The 21,385-nt window shown below is 38.6% G+C and overlaps 1 protein-coding gene across 2 annotated transcripts in view; it reads left to right on the top strand.

Moving 5' to 3' along the window:
* The window catches only part of LOC143277157 (E3 ubiquitin-protein ligase UBR5-like), a 152,915-nt gene that overhangs the window by 49,490 nt on the left and 82,040 nt on the right, over positions 1–21,385 (top strand). For both annotated transcript variants that reach the window (XM_076581914.1, XM_076581915.1), the window contains exons 10-11: positions 10,802–10,933; positions 13,361–13,580. In XM_076581914.1, the coding sequence (XP_076438029.1) occupies positions 10,802–10,933; positions 13,361–13,580 (352 nt within the window). The remainder of the gene's footprint in view (positions 1–10,801; positions 10,934–13,360; positions 13,581–21,385) is intronic.

The raw sequence follows: 21,385 nt of genomic DNA, 5'->3' as shown, positions 1-21,385 counted from the left end.
TGCTCACATTGATTCTCCGAATAAAGTCGCGTTTCCAACTGAAAGTTCACAAGATTGATAATTCTATTGGAAGATCAGGCTTTCTTCTATATATTGCAATTGATAGTGTTCCATTCTGTGGTGTGTGTGACTTAATAATTCAGAGAAAGACGTGTGCTGCCAATGATCTAAATAGATCAGTGCATGTGTGTGTGTGTGTTCCATTTTGTGGTGTGTGTGACTCACAAAAATTCAGAGAAATTGTGCTGCCACTGATCTAGAAAAAATCAGTGTGTGTGTGTGCATGCAGCATGTGAACCCTGAAAAGCTTTTATGTTTTCAAATGGTAGCATGCTATTCAGCGCTGTTTCTCAGTCTCCTGTATGCACTAGAGAGAGAGAGAGCAATATTCTTGGATGTGTTGTGGCCAACTAGAGCTTTTGCGATTCTACTGCCAGTGTATATGTCTACAAGTTTTGGAACCTGCCACAATGACTATCTTGAGGGTTGACTGCTCAAACCTAGTATCTTGGTATTTTGGTGATTTTGACATTTTGGTATCAAAATATTCAGAAAATAGTACTCTTTCATACAAATGTAGTTCCTTTGAAATAAAATCAGTGTTTATCCAGCTATCGACTAGAAACGTAAACAAGTATAGACGAAGAATAAGAAACAATGACTGCTTAAACCAAGTACTATGATTCGTTTTTCAACTATCTGCTACTCTGACTGGAATGTTGACAGTGGAAACCAAGTATATTGAATTGCGTTGTAGTTGCCGTCAGCAAGCGTGGTTGTTTTTCTGTTCAGATGGTGGTATATCAAAATACTGACCTTCCGCCCACTAAGTTTTCTGGCTGGTTTTCAGTTCTGTCCCGCTAGCGCTGCTTGTTTTCCCTGTCAACAATGTTTTCATTTGCACCAGAAAGGGGCCCTGATCTGGCCCTAGGGTCTGTACAGTTCGTGTCAAACAGACCTGCGGGACATCGTGTTGACAGATTTAATTAAACCCTGAGCTTAATACATCTGCTGAAATGGATAAGGTGTAACACAACATACTTGCTTTCATTTCTCATAATTCTGTTCACAAGAGATGTGCCAGACCTTATAAACAAGCAGTTTTGTGAAGGTAAGAGCACAAAAAGTAACCTTCCAGATAAGCTTTTTTTAATGTTTATTTCGTTATTTGTAAGATGCACAAAACTGATTCATCATATGTATATTTATATGAATACAACCACACAATCTAACAAAGGTCGGGGGTATAGGTGACAAAATAAAAGAAACATGAGATGATGTGGAGAATGTATTATGCTGCACTGCTTTGTGTCTTGATTTGCTGTTTTGATAGTATAGTGTTTATGATCAGCTCTTTTTCAAGAAGAGGTCCTTTTTAAATGGCAATGTAGTAGGAGTAGTGTAATCATAATCCCCTCTCCCTACAGCGCATTAACATGTTTATGCCTGGATTTCCATTCATATTGCTCGCTCTCTCTCTCTCTCTCTCTCTCTCTCTCTCTCTCTCTCTCTCTCTCTCTCTCTCTCTCTCTCTCTCCCTCTCTCTCTCACACACACACACACACACACACGCACGCACGCACGCACGCACGTGATGCCGCACGTGAAAATCATGGTAAGTCACTGGAGTAAATTTCACGCAACACGCTGTGAAAGTGACAAGGGGTGAAAATATCAGATAAATTTTTTTGTTTTTTTTTTGTTTTTGTGGGTTATTCAGATTCTGTGACTCTTTTTCTATCAAATTTCCAAGTATTATAAAGAAATATGAAGTATTAGTGCTTTATTTTGATGTTTTCCTGTTGGAAATTGATGGTCAAGAGTGGGAAACAGCGAACTCCTTTGCCCCAATTTTGAATACGATTTTGTTCTGTAATAGACGCTTATGGAGCGCAAGAAGAAAAACTCCAGGTTGTATACAGTCTCTAGTCCTATTTTTACACTATTCTCAATCTGTCCTGTATGTTAAGGCGTAGTAATTCAGATTTTAATGTGTGACCGCATGTTTCGAGCGACTTATCCATGATCAAGTTTAGCTGACGGTCTATTCATCACTGCTACAGTTTTGATCACGTTCTTGAATTATTTTCAAAAGTAACACCCTTCTTCTGTCTAAATCTCCATTATTATTACTCTCAGTGTTTTGTAAAAGCCATAATAATTGCTGAAAATCAGTGACACTCATCGGGTTTCCTGAAGATGAAGCACAACAATGGCGGCAGTGAAATTGACACGCAGATCTCCAAACTGCTCTCGTAACCGGTGAATTTCACCTCTCCAGAGCTCACTGAAGCAGTGACAGAGAAGTATGGTGGTGACAAACTATCAGGAACCGAAGATTTTAGCCATGGTAGTGAAGAAAATCAACCTGTGCCAGTGGAAAATGGGAATGAAGACACTGAATCTGGTAAGTAGGACTTGCTTTGCCTTCATTGTTCATGAAGCTTTCGCTTTGAATGTGTATTTGACTTGTTTTTACTCACCTATGTAAACAAAGTGAGTCTATGTTTTAACCCGGTGTTCGGTTGTCTGTGTGTGTGTGTCTGTGTGTGTCCATGGTAAACTTTAACATTGACATTTTCTCTGCAAATACTTTGTCAGCTGACACCAAATTAGGCATAAAAATAGGAAAAATCCAGTTCTTTCCAATCATCTTGTTTAAAACAATATTGCACCTCTGGGATGGGCACAAAAAAATAAAAAAAAGAAGCCAAATTATATGCAAACTGCATTTACTGTTATATATATATATATATATATATTTTTTTTTTTTTTTTTTTTTTTTTTTTTTAATACTCTAAACTTGGCACTTTGATCTGATATTCTGAGACAACAACAAGAGCAGTCATTATTATCGTTTTTTGTTCAAACAGGAACTTCTTTTGCTAAGTAAGCATGGAAGTTTTATTTATTTTGCAAACGTTTTGGTGCAGATAGTAAAAAAGGGAAATTAATTTGTAATTAATGCTAGGGGACTTAATTTGCTTTAAACTGATCTTTCTCATCTTAAACATTACGTTTTGAAATTATACTCAATACATAAAAAGTTTGTGTGTTTTACTCTCAGTGTACAGGGCTTTCACTAAGTTCATTCGTCCAAGTGGTCTTTTTCGGAAAATACTAAAATCAATAGGACAAGTGGACTTTATAGATCTATTGGCTGAGCCCTGAAGGCCATGGGCAAAAATCAGTTGCGTACACACTACTATATATATTCAAAGCGCGTGTTCATATTGTTCACGAACGCGAACGACGCCATTTTGTTTCAAATTGTTGACCTGCCCGTTCAGTCCTATGTTCAATCGACAATACACGATAACATGTGATGGAAAGTTGGAGAAGGAGACCGTTAAATATTTATTCAGAGAAAGATTTGTGAACGCCTCATCACTTACTGGATTACGCCCCAAACTGCCATAAAAATATCCACAGAATCAGTCGAAATTCACAGTTAAAAATTGTAAACCATGCGAGTTAATACCCTTGAATTCATGAAATGAAAAAATTTCCAGTCTTGACTTTTCTCAAAATGAAGTCCTTTTCACTTCATACGACATTTAGAAGTACTTGTACTTGGCTCTACATGTTATTAGTTTAACAAAATACTAAATGTTCATATCAACTTTAAAACTATAAAACTAGAATGAACATAAAAGAGAAATTGAATCAACTGTGTCAACCGGGTCTAACTAAACTTGTACATCTATCTAGATCCAGAGAAAACGGCTAAATGTTGCAGTGTGATTGCGGCGATAGCCACGTTTCCTTTACTGTGGACTTAAAAGGAATTTTTAATTGCACTTAAAGATTTTTTGAATGCCCAAGATACACCAGAATAATATGATTTAAAGAGCATTCTCACTGCGAATACCACAATCGATTTATCGCCCTTTAAAAAAGCATGTTCAAATATTATATTTTTGAACGTCAGTTAGACGGGCGCAATAGCCGAGTGGTTAAAGCGTTGGACTGTCAATCTGAGGGTCCCGGGTTCGAATCACGGTGACGGCGCCTGGTGGGTAAAGGGTGGAGATTTTTACGATCTCCCAGGTCAACATATGTGCAGACCTGCTAGTGCCTGAACCCCCTTCGTGTGTATATGCAAGCAGAAGATCAAATACGCACGTTAAAGATCCTGTAATCCATGTCAGCGTTCGGTGGGTTATGGAAACAAGAACATACCCAGCATGCACACCCCCGAAAACGGAGTATGGCTGCCTACATGGCGGGGTAAAAACGGTCATACACGTAAAAGCCCACTCGTGTACATACGAGTGAACGCAGAAGAAGAAGAAGAAGAACGTCAGTTAAGGAGCCACGATAGTGTAATGGGTAAGACAGTTTCTTCTCACCTGAACACACGGGGTTTGAATCTGCCGTTAGGACTTTTTCTTTTCTTTTTCTTTTAACCCGAAGCTTTATAATAACAAATACAGAACACATTTTAACAATTAGATTTTTTTTTTAATATCACAAGTGAGTCTTGAAGGCCTTGCCTCTTGTTTTTTTTTGTTTTGTTTTTTGTGGCACTTGAAGTATTTTTACTTGCTTTTCTTTGCGTTGTTTCTGCTTGTCTTCATAACCTACAGTATCGTAGTATCGGTATGTGTATGAAGTTCAAATTAAAAAAAATAAAAAGTGTTTATTTTTTTGTGACACTAGCAGTATTTTCGCTTGGTATGTGTTCCGGTACCGGTAATAGGTGCGGCTTATAGCCAGTGCGGCTTATGCGTGTATGAAGTTGTTGTTTTTTTTTATTTAGTGTGTGAGGCTTATTACCAGTGCACTCAATAGACCGAACTTTACGGTAATCATTATTTCATACCTTTATTATCAGTAAACTGCTTTATCTGATTATATTATGAAAGAAATAATAATAATATATATATATATATATATATATATATACATATATATATATATATGTGTGTGTGTGTGTGTGTGTGCTTTTTTTTTATTTTCTGATAAAATACATAGAAGTATAAAGTATTTTGTAAAGTCCTGTGTAAAGAATGAAAGCTGTGATGTAGATGTACAAAACTGAAATTATTGTTGATATTTAATCTGACATTTTTAGCATTAATGAATACTCTTCAGAACATACAGGAAATAATTAAAAACAAAGAAAATAAAAGAGAGATTAAGAAGTATGACATAACAAACTGTTTCAGGAAAAACCATGCAGAGTAAAAGACACAAGCTTTTTGTGTATTGAGTATAATTTCAAAATATAACGTTTAAGATGAGAAAGATCAGTTTAAAGCAAATTAAGCCCCATAGCATTAATTACAGATTAATTTCCCATTTTTACTATCTGCACCAAAGACATGCAAAATAAGTATAACTTCCATGCTTAACAAAAGTAGTTCCTGTTTGAACAAAAAATGATATAAACGACTGCTCTTGTTGTTGTGTCAGAATATCAGATCAAAGTGCCAAGTTTAGAAAATAGATAAATATAACAGTAAATTCAGTTTGCATATAATTTGGCTTCTTTTTATTATTTTTTTGTGCCCATCCCAGAGGTGCAATATTGTTTTAAACAAGATGACTGGAAAGAACTGAATTTTTCCTATTTTTATGCCAAATTTGGTGTCAACTGACAAAGTATTTGCAGAGAAAATGGCAATGTTAAAGTTTACCACACACACACACACACACAGACAACCGAACACCAGGTTAAAACATAGACTCACATTGTGAGTCAGAAAGAGCATTTTGTATGATTCTCACACATGAACATGTACACAAGTTACTTGAAATGGGAATTAACAGATTTAGTCTCTAAAGTGAATGAAGCAGTGAACATTTAAACATTTATTGATAAACTTACTAGTGAATGTGAATAGGTTTTGTTTTCAGTATGGACAAGCCATTTGGGGATGATGATGGTGACCGTGTGTACCTTACCCTGGCCAACGATTTGACAGCCGGTGACAGTGTTGGCACCAAAGAGCCCCAAAGAGATACCTGGAGTATATCTGATTACTGATGCCCATCTGATGATGAACCGTTAAAACCTGGAGGTGCTGATGCCAAGTTTGTTTCTAAAGAGAAGTCGAACAGTGCTACCATTAATACATGTGGAGCTATTCCCGGTGATCCCCAATGGAGTTAGTCTGAAAGTGCAAGAACACTGAAACTGCAAACACCAAGGTTTCTGTCAAACGGGATCTGACCCAGAAGATTCGGGTTGGTGCCAGTCTGATCTTGAACCTTTACAAAGGAAGATCGGCAACATCAGGTCTAGTGATGAGCACAGAATGAAAAGAAATCCTATTTTGAAGTACAGTGCCACAGACATAGAGGGTGATGCTATGATAAAAACAAGGATCTAGATTACTCTCCACAAATACTCAATTCGCCTTCCGCTTCAGAAGGGGATAGTATTGATAAGGTTCCTCTGATCTTATAGAGAAGGAAGAAGAAATGAAGACGTGTGCAGATGCTAGACAACATGGAAATGGCAAAGTTTTTGAGTAGGAAAGACTTGAAACAGTACCAGAAGGAACTTTCTTAGCATAAAAGTAGGCTTCAGAACCTCTTGTGTGCAAACGGCTTTTATTGTGTTGATATTGCCACTGATGGGATTGTTTGTTTTTTGGTGTGTTTTTTTAGTCGGCCTCCATGCACCTGGGCACTAGTGCCTCTGATCTGTGAAAAATCTGATGCAATTTTTTGGAGGGCAATATCTCTTCTTACATTGAGTTCCTGGAGACAGGTGAAAATGATGAAAATGAAAGGTACCTTTGATACTTTCTGAATGTTGTACAGCTTACGTGGAGTGACACAGCACCCTTGCTTCTGAAAGCTCTTGCCGACTTGTCCAGAGGAATTGTAGTCATCTTCTCAAGTAAGATGCTCAACTATGAAACGGTCGTCAATCCAGAAGGATCATCTGATGGAACAGAAATGCAGTAACACCCACCTATCCTGTTTTCTCTCCTGGAAACAAGTACACGGCATTGTGATGCAGCTTTTCCACATGCATATGTCCCACAGAGAAACGTGGACACCCCACAGAGGGCCTCGAAGATCGGATTACGTACCTCTGAAGACAGAGATGATTCTTCAAGCAGTCTGGTATTGGATGAGAATATGTCACACACTTCTCCAACAACTCTTTTCTGACAGATGGAGAAAGAGTCACAGGCACAACACCCTCAGAGAAGAGAGATGGCCATAATGGAAAAGGAATCGGGCAAGAAGCCAAGAAAGATTCTTCAAAGCATGTTTTGACTGTTGACTTAAAGGCTGTTCTTCAGGTTCCATGCAGACTTGTAGCCCAGTTGTATTACAAAAAAACGTTGTCTGTCTATAACTTTACCACATACTCTCTGTCAGATGGAAATGGAAACTTTCACATGGGACGAAATAGATGGAAAGCATGGTGCTTGTGAAATTGCAAGTTGCTTGTACATCTATCTCTCGTCGTTGCAAAGTACAGTGGAAGAGGTTGTGATTTATCCAGACTGTTGTGGTGGTCAGAATAGAAACCAGTATTTGGCAACAGCATCGATACAAGTTTTGAAAAACAAACCTAGCATCAAGAAGATCACATAGATTTTTTTTAAGACAGGTCACACACAAATGGAGTGTGACTCCATGCACTCTGCCATTTCATTTGCCCAGAAATACACACCAGTATACACCCCAAGCAGCTGGGATATTATTCTGAGAACTGCATGCAGGAGCAAACAGTAGAGTTATACCACAAAAGATTGACTTCAACTAGTTCAAGAAAATTGCCTCAACAAGACTAAGGAACATAAAAACAGATGTTTCAGAAAGACGGGTGGACTGGCTCAACATCAAGTGTCTTTAGTTTACCTACAATGATGAGGATCTGATTTCTTCAAGTTCAACATTGAAGATGAATTCAGATCCCTTCATCTCATTGGAAGCTCAGAAAATCGAGGTCAACAATAACAACACTTCAATGCCTATACAAAGAAAAACTGCCTATCTCAGATGTGAAAAAGAAAGGCCTGATTTCTCTCTGCTAATCCAACATTATTCCAGAGGAACACCATTCATTCTTCCAGGCTCTTCCTGCCTCATCCTCCATTTCAGACACACTGACTGAGCCAGACATCAACGATAGTGATGAAGACACAGATTAACTGGAGAGTCCGGGAACCTGACAGCCGCTGTTAAGAATACCCTTCCCCATTCTCTATGAATGTAAATTATTCTGTCGTGATAATGAAAGACCCATTTCTCATCTGTTCTGTGTTTTGATCCAAGAAACTATTTTGCCAAACATTACACTTCAATCTGAGAGTGAAACATTTTGTTTTGATCAAATCTGCAGCATGCACTTAGCAAACATAAAAGAACCCATGGCAACAAAAGGGTTATTCCTGACAAAATTCTGAAGAAAGTCCACTTCGATAGGAAAAACAAATAAAACTGCATGCAGGAAAAAATGCAAAAAAAATGGGTGACGCTGCGGTGTAGCAATGCGCTCTCCCTGGGGAGAGCAACCTGAATTTTACACAGAGAAATCTGTTGTGATAAAAAGCAATACAAATACAAATATTCTTATCAAAAGTGAGCTATGAATTAAAAGTGCCATCAACACAAGATTTTCTCCTGTGTTCAGATGCGTACCGATTTGTGTGTGTGTGTGTGCGTGTGCACGCATACAAACCATGCTTTTCACATTTAATCTAAGTTTGACAGGAAAAACACATGCAAGCGTGAACACACATACGCACATGCATGCGCACACACACATACATGTGTGTGTACACACACACACACACACACACACAAACACACACACACACACACACACACACACAAATTTATCATCGCTCACACACAAATATTTCATTTATGTGATCACCTGGTCTCATTTGTCCCTGTGATAAACTTCAAGACTGGAATTTTATTGGCAACTGCAGCCAGTTTTGATCCAATGAACTATTGCCAAACAGTACACTTCATTCAGAAGAGTGAAACATTTCATTTTGATCTAATCTAGAGATTCTTATCACAGGTGTGGTTTGAATTAAAAGCACCAGCAACACAAGATTTTCTCCTGTGTTTGGAAGCCTACAGATTTGCCCAGTGTGTGTGCGTACGTGCGCATACACACAATGCTTTTCATGCTTAATTTAAGTTTGACAAAGAAAACACACGCGCGTGAACTCACACAAACACACACACACACGCACACACACACACACGTATGTGCATGCACGCATGCTTCTGACAAACATACAATTTTCCATCACTCACACACAAACATTTCATGTATGTACAAAGTAAGTATGTAATCACATGGTGTCATGTTTCCCTGGGGTAATCTTCAAGGTTGGAATTTTCTTGGCAACTGTAGCCAGTGTAGGAACCAAACTTGACAGGATAGTATGCAAGAGACCTTTCCAGGTGTCGCCTTTATGAAGATGAAGTAGGCAGGGTGAGAGGTCAAAAGGTCGTCAGGAAAGATGAATAAAGAGTTCACGTCTTTCATTAAATTTTCATAGAACTTTGTACAGTGACGTTCATGATGACAGCACAATCCCAATCAAAATGAAATTCAAGGTCATCTGTTTATGGGAAAGGTCACAGCATAGCATACTATAATTATAGGAATAGTTTGTAACCTTTACAAACAAAAAAGATGAGTTCTTGTTCCTCTTTTCTGTAATTTGTGATAAGTAGGTATCACATGTGAGTCTTGAAGGACATGCCTCTCTTGTTTTAAAAAAAAAAAAGTATTAGATGGCAGGGAGGAGATTGCAAGGGGTTGGGGAGAGGGGTGACAACTATAACACGGGTGTTCAGTGCTGGCACTTTAGTTGGCCCTGCGAAAGTTCGTGAACCCAGGAAGTAGGGCATGGATATAAATAAACACGGCTGACAAACAGGCCACGCCAGCGGCATTCGCTGTACGCTTGTTCGGCGGTAAATCTGCTTTGTTTCTTTCGCGCATCATCTCCTCGGATGGATCGGAAATAACGACTAAAGAAGTGGTTTTCTAAAAAGAACACAAAATAAGCTTTCCATTGACTCCAAACACAATATGTTTTCTTACATAGCGGTTGTTGCGGCAACGGCTGAAACATAAATGAAGAAAGAGAAGAGAAGGATAAGCAGAAACATGATCGCAAAAATCGTTAAGTTTAAATCCCTCTCTAAGAAAACAGGCGTTTAGCACAATAACATCGTAAATACACACAGAACATATAGCATGCCTGCATGCAGATTAGCTTACCGTTTGAGTTTTTTTTAATTTTTCTTGGCAGCACAACAAACGTTTAAATGAACACACTGTAGCATGGTGAGTGCGAGCAGCAGGGGGATGGAGAGCGGGGTGAGTGTCTGTCGGCTTATGGCACTGCCGTGCCCTTCATTCCACGAGAAAGACGAAGATTTTTAAGGTAAAAAAAAAAAAATGAAACGATGATGTTGATAAAATAATGAAATTGTGTAAATCAAATAGCAATAATTCAACTTTCTGTAATCGCTGCAGGAAATGTGTGGATGCTGTGAAAAGGTGGGAAAAGTGGGGCGGGGGCTGCGGGGCCGAGTGAAACAAAGAAGGCAGTGTCCCGGTTTGGCGCGCGGGGCCAGAAATACCGCGGCGAATGTGCCGGTCAGTGCAGAGTGTGGTGGGAAAGTCTGGCATTAAAAAATTTTTGACCCAAGACACTAGACGCTGCTCGGCCAACTAAAGAGCCAGATTTTGTGCTCGGCTGAGCAGCCGTGATAAGGCCAAACATGAACCGAGGAAGACATGTATATGTGATATCCTGACATAGATTAAATGAGGCATGGTTTGTGTGGACAGTGAGCCGCAGCCAAGTCAGGACATGCCTCTGGACCTGGTTGGAGCCAATGAGAATGTTTCCAACACGATCGACATTGAGACCAGTGACCAGAACGCAGGGATGAGCACTCCTGCTGCCACTTCTTCCAGCAGGTAACCCTCAGTGGATGGATGCTTGTGCACATGTCAAGTTGAAGTGATCTTTATTGATGGTCAAATTAAAAAGAGTTTAGCTTTTTTTTTTTTTTTTTTTTTTTTTTTTTTTTTTTTTTTTTTGCATCCTGCTCACAGAAGAAAAAAGAAGAAAAGATGTTTGTATAAGGTGGAGTCTATTTTAGCTCTGTATATTGTGTAACTGCATTGTAAGCAGATTGTTTTTTTGAGGCTGTTGGTTTCTTGACAAAAGTGAATGAAAGTTTTGTGCACTTGTGGTACTCTGGCACAGGAATGGGAATCACGTTGTGTGCCACCATGGCATATTTTGATGCCCCTGTGAGAAAAAGACCCACATGCATGGACACAGGCAGACACACACACACTCACACTGTGTGTGTGCATACAGCAAAATCCAAGAAGCACTGCACACATTGTCAAGATAACAGACCTGTTTATGTTAATACTCAGGCGTAGCATTCTCCTCTTTTGAAGCTATTGCTACACTGCTATACATAAACACATAAAACTCTGCGAATGCTTCGTTGCCAGCTACATGGTTCACTCCCGATGTGTTCCAAACACAGATCCACCTTTTTTTTCCCCCTCTTCAACAGGTGGGGAACATTTTTCAGCTCATGGAATTGTGTTTCTTCGTTTAATTCTCCATTGCCGCCTGCAGTTGTTCGCATGATAAGCGCATGAAGCTATCGCATGCCCGAGCACAAGTGCACATAATAACTGAATGTGTCTTTCACCATCCAAAATGGTCGACAAGAAACAATACTATATTTTATTCAAATGTACATGCAGCGTCTGCATATTACGTGGGTATTAGTACATTTCACTGTTGCTGTTATCTCTCTCTCTCTCTCTCTCATTATCTGAGTTGAACTGACAACACACACACACACACACACACACACACACACACACACACACACACACACACACACACACACACACACACAGATTAATGTATTGAAAGTAATGCAAATGCATGTGCACATATACACTCTCACACTCTGCCTCCCCACCCTCCCCTCTCACCACACACACGAGGTTGAATTGAAAAGACATATGCAAACATATGCACTCACACACACATGCACCATGCACACACACACACACACACACACACACACACACACACACACACACACACACACACACACACACAACACACATACATACACAAACACACACACACACCTGCATGCAAGCACACACACTTGCATTGAAAACAGTGCTCATGGATGCAGTGATAGATGCATGTGCGCGCACGCACACACACACACACACACACACACAAGAGACTTGCTTTGAAAACAGTGCTCATGGATGCAGTGATAGATGAATGCGCGTGCGCACACACACGCACACAAACAGACTTGCATTGAAAACAGTGCTCATGGATGCAGTGATAGATGCATGCGCGCGCACACACACACACACACACACACACACACACACACACACACACACACACACAGACTTGCATTGAAAACAGTGCTCATGGACGCAGTGATAGATGCATGTGCACGTGCGCACACACACACACACACACACACACACACAGAGACTTGCTTTGAAAACAGTGCTCATGGATGCAGTGATAGATGCATGCGCGCGCGCACACACACACACACACGCGCACACACACACACACACACACACACACAGACTTGCTTTGAAAACAGTTCACATGGATGCAGTGACACACACACATACACTGTCACTCTCTCTTAATGGATATAACATATAACCACTGTATGCACCTTTTGAGTACTACTTTACACTCCACAGTAGGGCCCTACCCCTATATCCAGCCATTCAGGCATATTTTTGACTGCTGTTCTTTTTAAAAGTCTTCAGTTTTAGGAGGTTTTACCCCTAACCACATTCAGGGATATCCTCTAATGCAGCTCCCCAGATCTCCCTGCCTGTTCCAGTGAATTTCACGATTTTAGAATCTCATCTGTACATATTTTTAGACAAAGTAAGAGATGGTCATGTCAGGAACAAAATGAATAATGGTTACTGTCAGTTTCAGCCGTTCTCATGAGTCAGTTTTGTGTAGGTGCTCCCCTTTTTTTTGTCTTTAGTGTTTGGCATCTTTGCATGTGATTACCAAAAACTCCACTTGAGTATGACAATTAACCCTAAATCATGTCATGGTTAGTATAGGGGAGAAGACAACCTGATGAGTTTATTTATGGAAATATTGCCACATTCATACAACTGCAAACCTAAAGTATACTACTGAAAACTGGGGTTCTGATACTGGGGGGTATTTGTGGGTCCAGGTAGGTCTGCAAAAGGGAGATTGAGAAGATATGAAAATTCAGTTTTCCAGATGTATCTGTTATTAATGTTTCTTGTTTCCTTATTCCTTTCTTTGCTAAGGTATTTTATCTTGCCCCTCAGGTTGCCTTCATCAGTGGGTCAGATCATCTCCCATGACATCCTGTTGGGCCGGTGGCGCCTGGCCCTAGACCTCTTTGGTCGTGTGTTCTGTGACGACGTCGGTGCCGAGCCAGGGTCCATAATCAGTGAGCTGGGTGGCTTCCCAGTCAAAGAAAGCCGTTTCCGCAGAGAGATGGAGAAACTGCGCAACAATTCCCAGCAGCGGGACTTAAGCATTGAGGTGAGCAGGGAGGGGCGTAGTAGCCAAGTGATAAGTCTTTCACTTCTAACTACGAATATATCTGCGGTTTAGGAGTAACTGAATTATCAATGTTCCAGATGCTCATTTTGATATGCTTTCTTCCGTGCAAGTGGCGACTGCCTTGATACATATTTGAAGCAATGTCTCGGCAAGTTTTGGCTGGATTTTGATGTGTTTTTATTTCTTTTGCATTTTGTAATGCACATGCGCGTGCACACTCACACACACTCTCTCTCTCTCTCTCTCTCTCTCTCTCTCTCTCTTTCTCTCTCTCTCTCTCTTTCACACACACACACACACACACACACACACACACACACACACACACATGGAGATTGAAAGAAAAACAAACACACATACACATAAAACCACTGTCAACGACTGTGGCAACTTTGGCATTGAGCCAAGACACTGACCACAATTCTAGCTGAGAATCCTTGACTGCTGAAAGTGATATAACCAGTCACAGACCCACCCCCTCCTCCCTCCAGTCATTCCTCTTCCCCCTTTCTTTCCTCAACCAACACACATGCATGTCAGTGGAGCAGAGACTACAGCTGAAGAGACCAGATGGTCAGTTACATTGGTACAGTGCAAACTTGTGTGCTAAGAACATTTTCCTCGCACACACACACACACACACACACGACAAGATTTTGAAAATCATGTCCCCAAGGCTGACTTTTACAGGTTTGAAAGCAAAAACACTTCACTTTGGGAAGAATTGAATTGATTTTTTTGTCTTCTGTGGGTTGGAATACCTCAGCAGCACTGGTGGCCCTCAAGTGCAGATTTTATGGTTTGAAATTGAGAAAAACCATCAGCTTCAGGGGGCTTCACCCCACAGGGGTGTTGCCCCATGGGCCCCCACCTTTCAGACTCATCACAATTTCCCAATCTGACGCCAGGTTATTGATCAACTGAAGTGATTCTGGTTATCCTGATGATGATTTCATGCTACAAGGTACATCAGCAGGAAGGGGGTGGGGGTGTGTTTCAAATGGATAATAGAAAAAAAACCCAATGTTTTAGCTTGAAACCTTCATTTTGGGGTTTTCATTTTACCATGAAATCCTCCAGATGAAAGCTTCAAGCAGAAGTATTGTTTACAGTGACCTTTTGTGTTGTAATATTGTGTGATAGTGTTTGTGGGTGTTTGGATGGTTGGGTGTTATGTAGGTCTGTGTGAGTGTTTACGATAGTAGGTAGGTCCGGCCGCTATGTAATGCTGTGTAACTACGGCTGATGGATCGTATTTTTATCACTTATCACTTCGCCCTAGCAAGCACAATACTGTTTACATCTAGCTGAAAAATATGTAAGAAAATAAAACCACTTTAGTTTGTTCCTCTAAATGTTTATTTTTGTGCGCGTAAGGTCCGGACGCTATGTAATGCTTTGTAACTATGGCTGATGGTTCGTATTTTTATCACTTATCGCAGCATGGTAAAGAAGTTTGCCAATATCTGCTTCTGGTCTGAGAGGGTTGGTGACAAAAATAGGTTATGGACATTGCTCCTTACAACCAATCAGCTCAAGAGACCTATCAAATAGGCTAAGTTTCCAGTTGATTTATATTACTTGATTTAAAAAAGAAAAACTTGGCTCAAAATTTACCTGTTTCTCTTGATGCTCAACTGCACTTCCAGACAAATTAAATCTTCTAGTCAAACCCACCACTGAAAAGTTCGTTTCTTCTTTAAAATGCTTTATAGAATGACCCAAAAGCTTTTAAGCAGCAGCCTCCTTTCAATGAAAAAGTGGAGACCTCATATTTTTTATACCACTGATCAAAGAGATCTATTTTTTAGTTCTGAGGTTTCAGTGCCTGTCTTCATGGAAGTGTTGTCGCAGAGTTCAACATGGTTCGGGTTTTGATCCAAATGCAGGGGAATTTATTTTATTTTATTTTATTTTATTTTATTTTTTTATTGGAAACCAGCGTTACTTATTTTAGTAAGTATTTGGTTTAAACATTTTTAATATCAAGAAACAAGGTGCAATACAGTGTTCAATTAATAAGACTTGAGCAACAACAAGCATGAGCTTATATCGTGCTCGTTCATATGTTACAAACAATACACAAACGCAATGGCGAAAATACACACATTATTTGACAATGAAAAGAAGGTTGAAGTGCAAGACAAAACTAAACTAAACAAGAAAAACAACAACAAAAACACACACACACACACAAAAAAATACTATTACCGCAACTACCACTGACAACAACAATGAAAATATTAATGATAATACTAATACTAACATAGTAGCAACAATAATAACACACTGGAAAGTGAAAATCACCTAAGGAGTAATGTAATGGGGGAGGGAGAGAGAGAGAGAGATTACAGAGTGAAACCGGGGCCATTCGTCAAAATAACTGTTCACTATAACTTTTAATCTTTTATAATCTTTTAAGACTTGAATCTTTTTGATTTTCCAATAAAGCCTTGTACAGTCAAGAATATGTGTTCATTCTCAAGGGAACTAATAACTGGGTCACCTCGAAAAAAGTATTTAAGTTTGTACTATTTGCAGGGAGAGTAGCAATTGTATTCTCTCTTATATTGTTGTAATTTGGTCAGTGTAAAAGAAAGTGTTCAACTGTCTCTGCAGGATATCCACAAGAACAATTTGTATCCGGTCGAAGATGACGATCAAACAAATCTTGGTTAAGATCACTCATATTTAAGCGAAGTCTACAATGATAAATTTGTTCTTCTCTGTTACCAATGTAATAATGTGGGGGGACGGCTGTGTCACTAGAGGAAAGATATCTTTTTAACAGGCTTAAAGAATCACTACATTTTATATTATCAGGGACACTGTTCCATAATTTGGTTGTAGATGGAATAAATGAATCAGAATATAAGTTGGTTTTACAATGTGGCACAGCTCTCTCAAGTGGTCTACGTCTGTGGTAAGGATTATTAGCTGAAACTAGAGGGGGTGTGAGGTCAGACAAGTAGTTTGGACAGTTACCGTGCACCATTTTGTGATATTGTATTAGTTTGTGTCTTTGTCTACGTTCCTTTAAAGAACATAAACCTGACTCTTCATGCAATTTTGTATGACTTGTTCCTTTTACTGCTCCTACTATGATTCTTATAGCTTCTAAATGAAGTGATTCTAACATGTTTGACTGAGCATCACTGCAATTATCCCACAGAATATCTGCGTAATCAAAATGGGGTAAAATAAATGATTTATACATGGTCTCTAATGCTTTTCTGTTTAATTTATATTTGTAATATTTCAAGCAAGAAATCAACATTCTTACCTTATTGGCAATACTGTTAATATGTTCCCCCCATTTACAGTCATCTTGTAAAGTGACGCCAAGGTGTTTATGCGTACTGACATTTTGAAGGATGTTCTCATTGAATACCAAGGGTAAAGCTTGTTGATTGACACGGATTATATTTAGCAGGTCTGTTTTTCCTTCATTGAATTTTACTTTCCATCTATTTGCCCACTCCATAATTCTCTCCAAATCAGAGGTAATTATTTCTGCTCTAATATGTGGATCTGAAAATGCTAAATATAAACGAGTGTCATCAGCAAAAAGTTTTATAACAGATTCAATATCTGTAATTATGTCATTTATATATTCTAGAAAAAGCAGAGGGCCCAGTACAGATCCCTGTGGAACACCTGCAGGTACTAACTGTAAATCTGATTTTTCACCCCTTAACACTACAGTCTGGAATCGTTGTGACAGATAGTCTTGAAAGAAGTCTAGTAAATTGCCACGTATACCAATGGCGTTTAACTTTAACAAAAGACCCGCGTGCCACACCCGATCAAAAGCCTTTGAAATATCAAAATATACAACTTGGGTCGGGATACCTTGGTCATAAGCACCACATAAATCGTCATAAATATTTATTAATTGGTTAACAGTTGAATCACCAGGAATAAATCCAGATTGTGCATGTGTAATGATATTATTTATTGTAAGATAGTGATATACGTGTCTGTGAATACATTTTTCTAGTACTTTACCTACACAACTTAATAATGAGATGGGACGGTAGGTAATTTGAGCACAGCTCTCTTTCACCTTTTGTATGTAAGGAGTCACATGTGCGATTTTCCAAAGCAATGGAAACCTGCCTTGATCCAAACATTTATTAAATAGTTTGGTTAGTGGTTCAGATATAATGTGGGCAGATGCAGTGAGTAATCTGTTATGTATAAGATCTGGCCCAGCTGCTTTGTTTTTATTTAATGTTTGTAATACCTCAGTCACTTCTGGGACTGTTAAACTTAATTCAGATATTTCAGTTTCTAACTGAGGGATGACTGGAAGAGTACTATTGCTAGATTCTATCGTAGACTTTTTAACAAAATATCCATTAAATATGTTAGCTTTATCTTTATTTGTGTAGTACATCTTATCGTTAAATAATAACGGCGGTATTTCATCTGAATCGACACCCTTCTTACTCATAAACGACTTAACCAAGTGCCACCAATTTTTGTTACCAAATTGTGAAGGATCAGAAGCCTCTTTATTCAATTCTTCTAAGTATTCTATTTTCCTTTTTCTAACTTTTGATACTACAAAATTCCTAAACTGACGGAAACTTTGCCAGTCTCCTGGCAAATTGCTTCTTTTTGCTTTCTTGTGGAGGTCTTTACGTTGTTCAATTAAGAATAGAATTTCATCGGTCATCCATAGTGTATTACCAGAGCAGATTTTAACCTGCTTGAAAGGCATGCATGATTTAGCTATATCAAGTAAAATTTCACTAAACAGTTCTGCACTTTCATCTACAGTTTCCTTGGACAATACAATATCCCAATTAATCCCTAATAGTAAACGTTGTAATTTTCCCACATCTAACTTCTTGTAATTATAGATAGTCCTCTTAAATGAATTTTTTCCAGAAACTGAATTCTTTATAAAAACATAAGACATCAACAGATTGGATGATTTGTGGACTTTGGGTTATTATCAAATCTAAACAAGTACTGGTAGTTTCAGTCACCCGTGTAGGTTGGTTGGTCAGTTGATGCAAGTCATATAGGTTTAATATGTCAAGGAAGTGCTGTGATGGTCTGTTCAAGAAGTCAGTATTAAAATCTCCAAATATTAAGAACTTACTTGACGTACTGTTTGCTTTATTAATACTATCACTAATTAATTGCCAATAATTTACTGGTGAATTAGGAGGATGATAAAAAGACCCAATAAGTAAACTTGTCTGATCAAGTTTTGTTTCTATCCACACAGCTTCTAAGTCAGGTACTGAGAGGTCGAGGCGTACTTTACAATATAGAGATTGTTTTACATAAATTGCAACACCACCGTGAGGGTCATTTGGCCGGTCACGTCTGAAAGGTGGGTGAAAATTAGTCAGTAGTATGTTGTTGTTACAAACGGTATCTGAAAGCCATGTTTCGGAAACAGTAATCACATCACAATTGCTTAATTCCACGTCTAGAATGTCAGTCATATTTCTCAGACTTTGAACATTGATATGTATGGCAGGGAGCTCACCACCTACAGCTGGTCCTGGGTTAAGTTCAATGTCACCTGCTAATATCAAAAACATAAAGAAGAAGAAAACTATGTATCTTGCAATGTCGCAACAACTGTTACAGCCTTTACCACTGGTTCTGTTCTTACATTTGATATAGGCTTCTCTATTAATGATTAAAGTATATGTATCAACAAAAAGGTGCACAAAAATAGCTAAACTTACACGATTTGCATTCCTAAAACATGTCAAAATCATACACGGTAATACCATTCGTATATCAGTGAGTACAATGCAACTCGAGGCCCTAGCAACGGAATAGAAGAAACCAACCTGGCCCTGTAGACACTGATGTCAACAGCCATTAGGTGACAACACTCTGCAGAATGGAGAACAGGAAAACAGGGCATTGGATTGTGTTCATTTGGGGTGTAATCTCTCTAAGGGTGAAGAAGATATCGTAAGAAAGTGCATACATATTAAGCTATTTTTAATATCTAGTAAGAATGAAGATAAAGTGGACAATTTCAGCAATATGCAATATAAAAACAAATCAAGTAAACAAACAAAAAAAATAGCTCAGCAACAGATGAGCACAAGCATGATATGGATCTCCCTCAAGCCATGTTGTGATTACATAGCATTTTAACTGAGAAAAAAAAGTGAAAGTGTTCAGATTCATTTATATGTTTAACACATGAATATACTGAAAAAAATGCATATTCTCATCTCTTCTGCACAGTCTTACAGAAAACGTTGTGTTCCAGTTAACTGTTCACAATAAATCAAACACGCCTTCCCTCTCTCTCTTTCTCACACACACACATACATGCACACACACACACACACACGCACGCACGCACGCAAACACACACACACACACATACACACACACACACACACACACATGTAAGCACGCTTGCATGCCCGTTCATGAACGACTGTGGGCGCACGTGCAAGGGATGGTTTACATTCATAACAGCAGACATTCCAGGATCCAGGTATGATTTTGAAAATGTCCAGTTTGTAACAAAGCGATGTGCTATGCTATTTCCAGGTTACAATAGCAATACATTAAACCATTTGCAAGGCAATATGTCAAAATCATAAACAGCCTTTTCCATCATCAAATAATATGGGGACTTATCCACTGACATTCCATTTACAACAGTTGCACCAGTGTCAATGTGTCAATTGATTCGATAAGATAATGTATGTAGATAGTTGAGCGTCATCTCCGCTTTAGTCCCGTACATAACCACAGCCAGTGTAAAGTCAAAATTCAAGGTTTCTCAAGTTGCCGTTGACGCACGTGTATCTGATTTAAAGATGCACACTTACGCATTCGCATATTATACAGTTTGTTCGCTTAAGTATATATGCACATGCATTAAGAATATCCACATGGTATGATAAAGTTATGATATGTATACTTTTACTCTTTTGTATGTGACATACACACACACACACGTCTATCACCCGACACACACACGTTCACGTACACACTCACGGGCATACACGTGCGCGTGTGTACATACACACGCACACACATCCATACACATTTCCAATATCAAGCACAATGCGATGGGCATCAATATATATATATATATATATATATATATATATATATATTAAAAAAAAAAAAAAAAGGCCATATGATGTACAAAATTTTATGCACGAAGGCTTTGCATTTACTCCAAACTTTTGCAAAACATAGCCAAACGAGACCAAAGTTATTTCAAGAAATTTTAGTAAGTATTTGAATGATAGGTTTCATGATTTTAGATAATATCATTGTTTTTGACTCACTTGTGTAAACAAAGTGAGTCTATGTTTTAACCCGGTGTTCGGTTGTCTGTGTGTGTGTGTGTGTCTGTGTGTCCGTGGTAAACTTTAACATTGACATTTTCTCTGCAACTACTTTGTCAGTTGACACCAAATTTGGCATAAAAATAGGAAAAATCCAGTTCTTTCCAGTCATCTTGTTTAAAACAATATTGCGCTTCTGGGATTGGCACAAAAAAATGAAGAATGAAGCCTAATTATATGCAAACTGCATTTACTGTTATATTTATATTTTTTGTATTCTCTAAACTTGGCACTTTGATCCGATATTCTGACCCAACAGCTAGAGCAGTCATTATTATCATTTTTTGTTCAAACAGGAACTTCTTTTGCTAAGCATGGAATTTTTATTTATTTTGCAAACGTTTTGGTTCAGATAGTAAAAAGGGGAAATTACTCTGTAATGCTAGTGGAGTTAATTTGCTTTAAACTGATCTTTCTCATCTTAAA

The sequence above is a fragment of the Babylonia areolata genome, chromosome 33 (assembly GCF_041734735.1).
Source record: "Babylonia areolata isolate BAREFJ2019XMU chromosome 33, ASM4173473v1, whole genome shotgun sequence".
Taxonomy (NCBI): Eukaryota; Metazoa; Mollusca; class Gastropoda; order Neogastropoda; family Buccinidae; genus Babylonia; species Babylonia areolata.
Note: the sequence above shows the minus strand (reverse complement) of the source record. Positions and strands in the feature narration are given on the sequence as shown.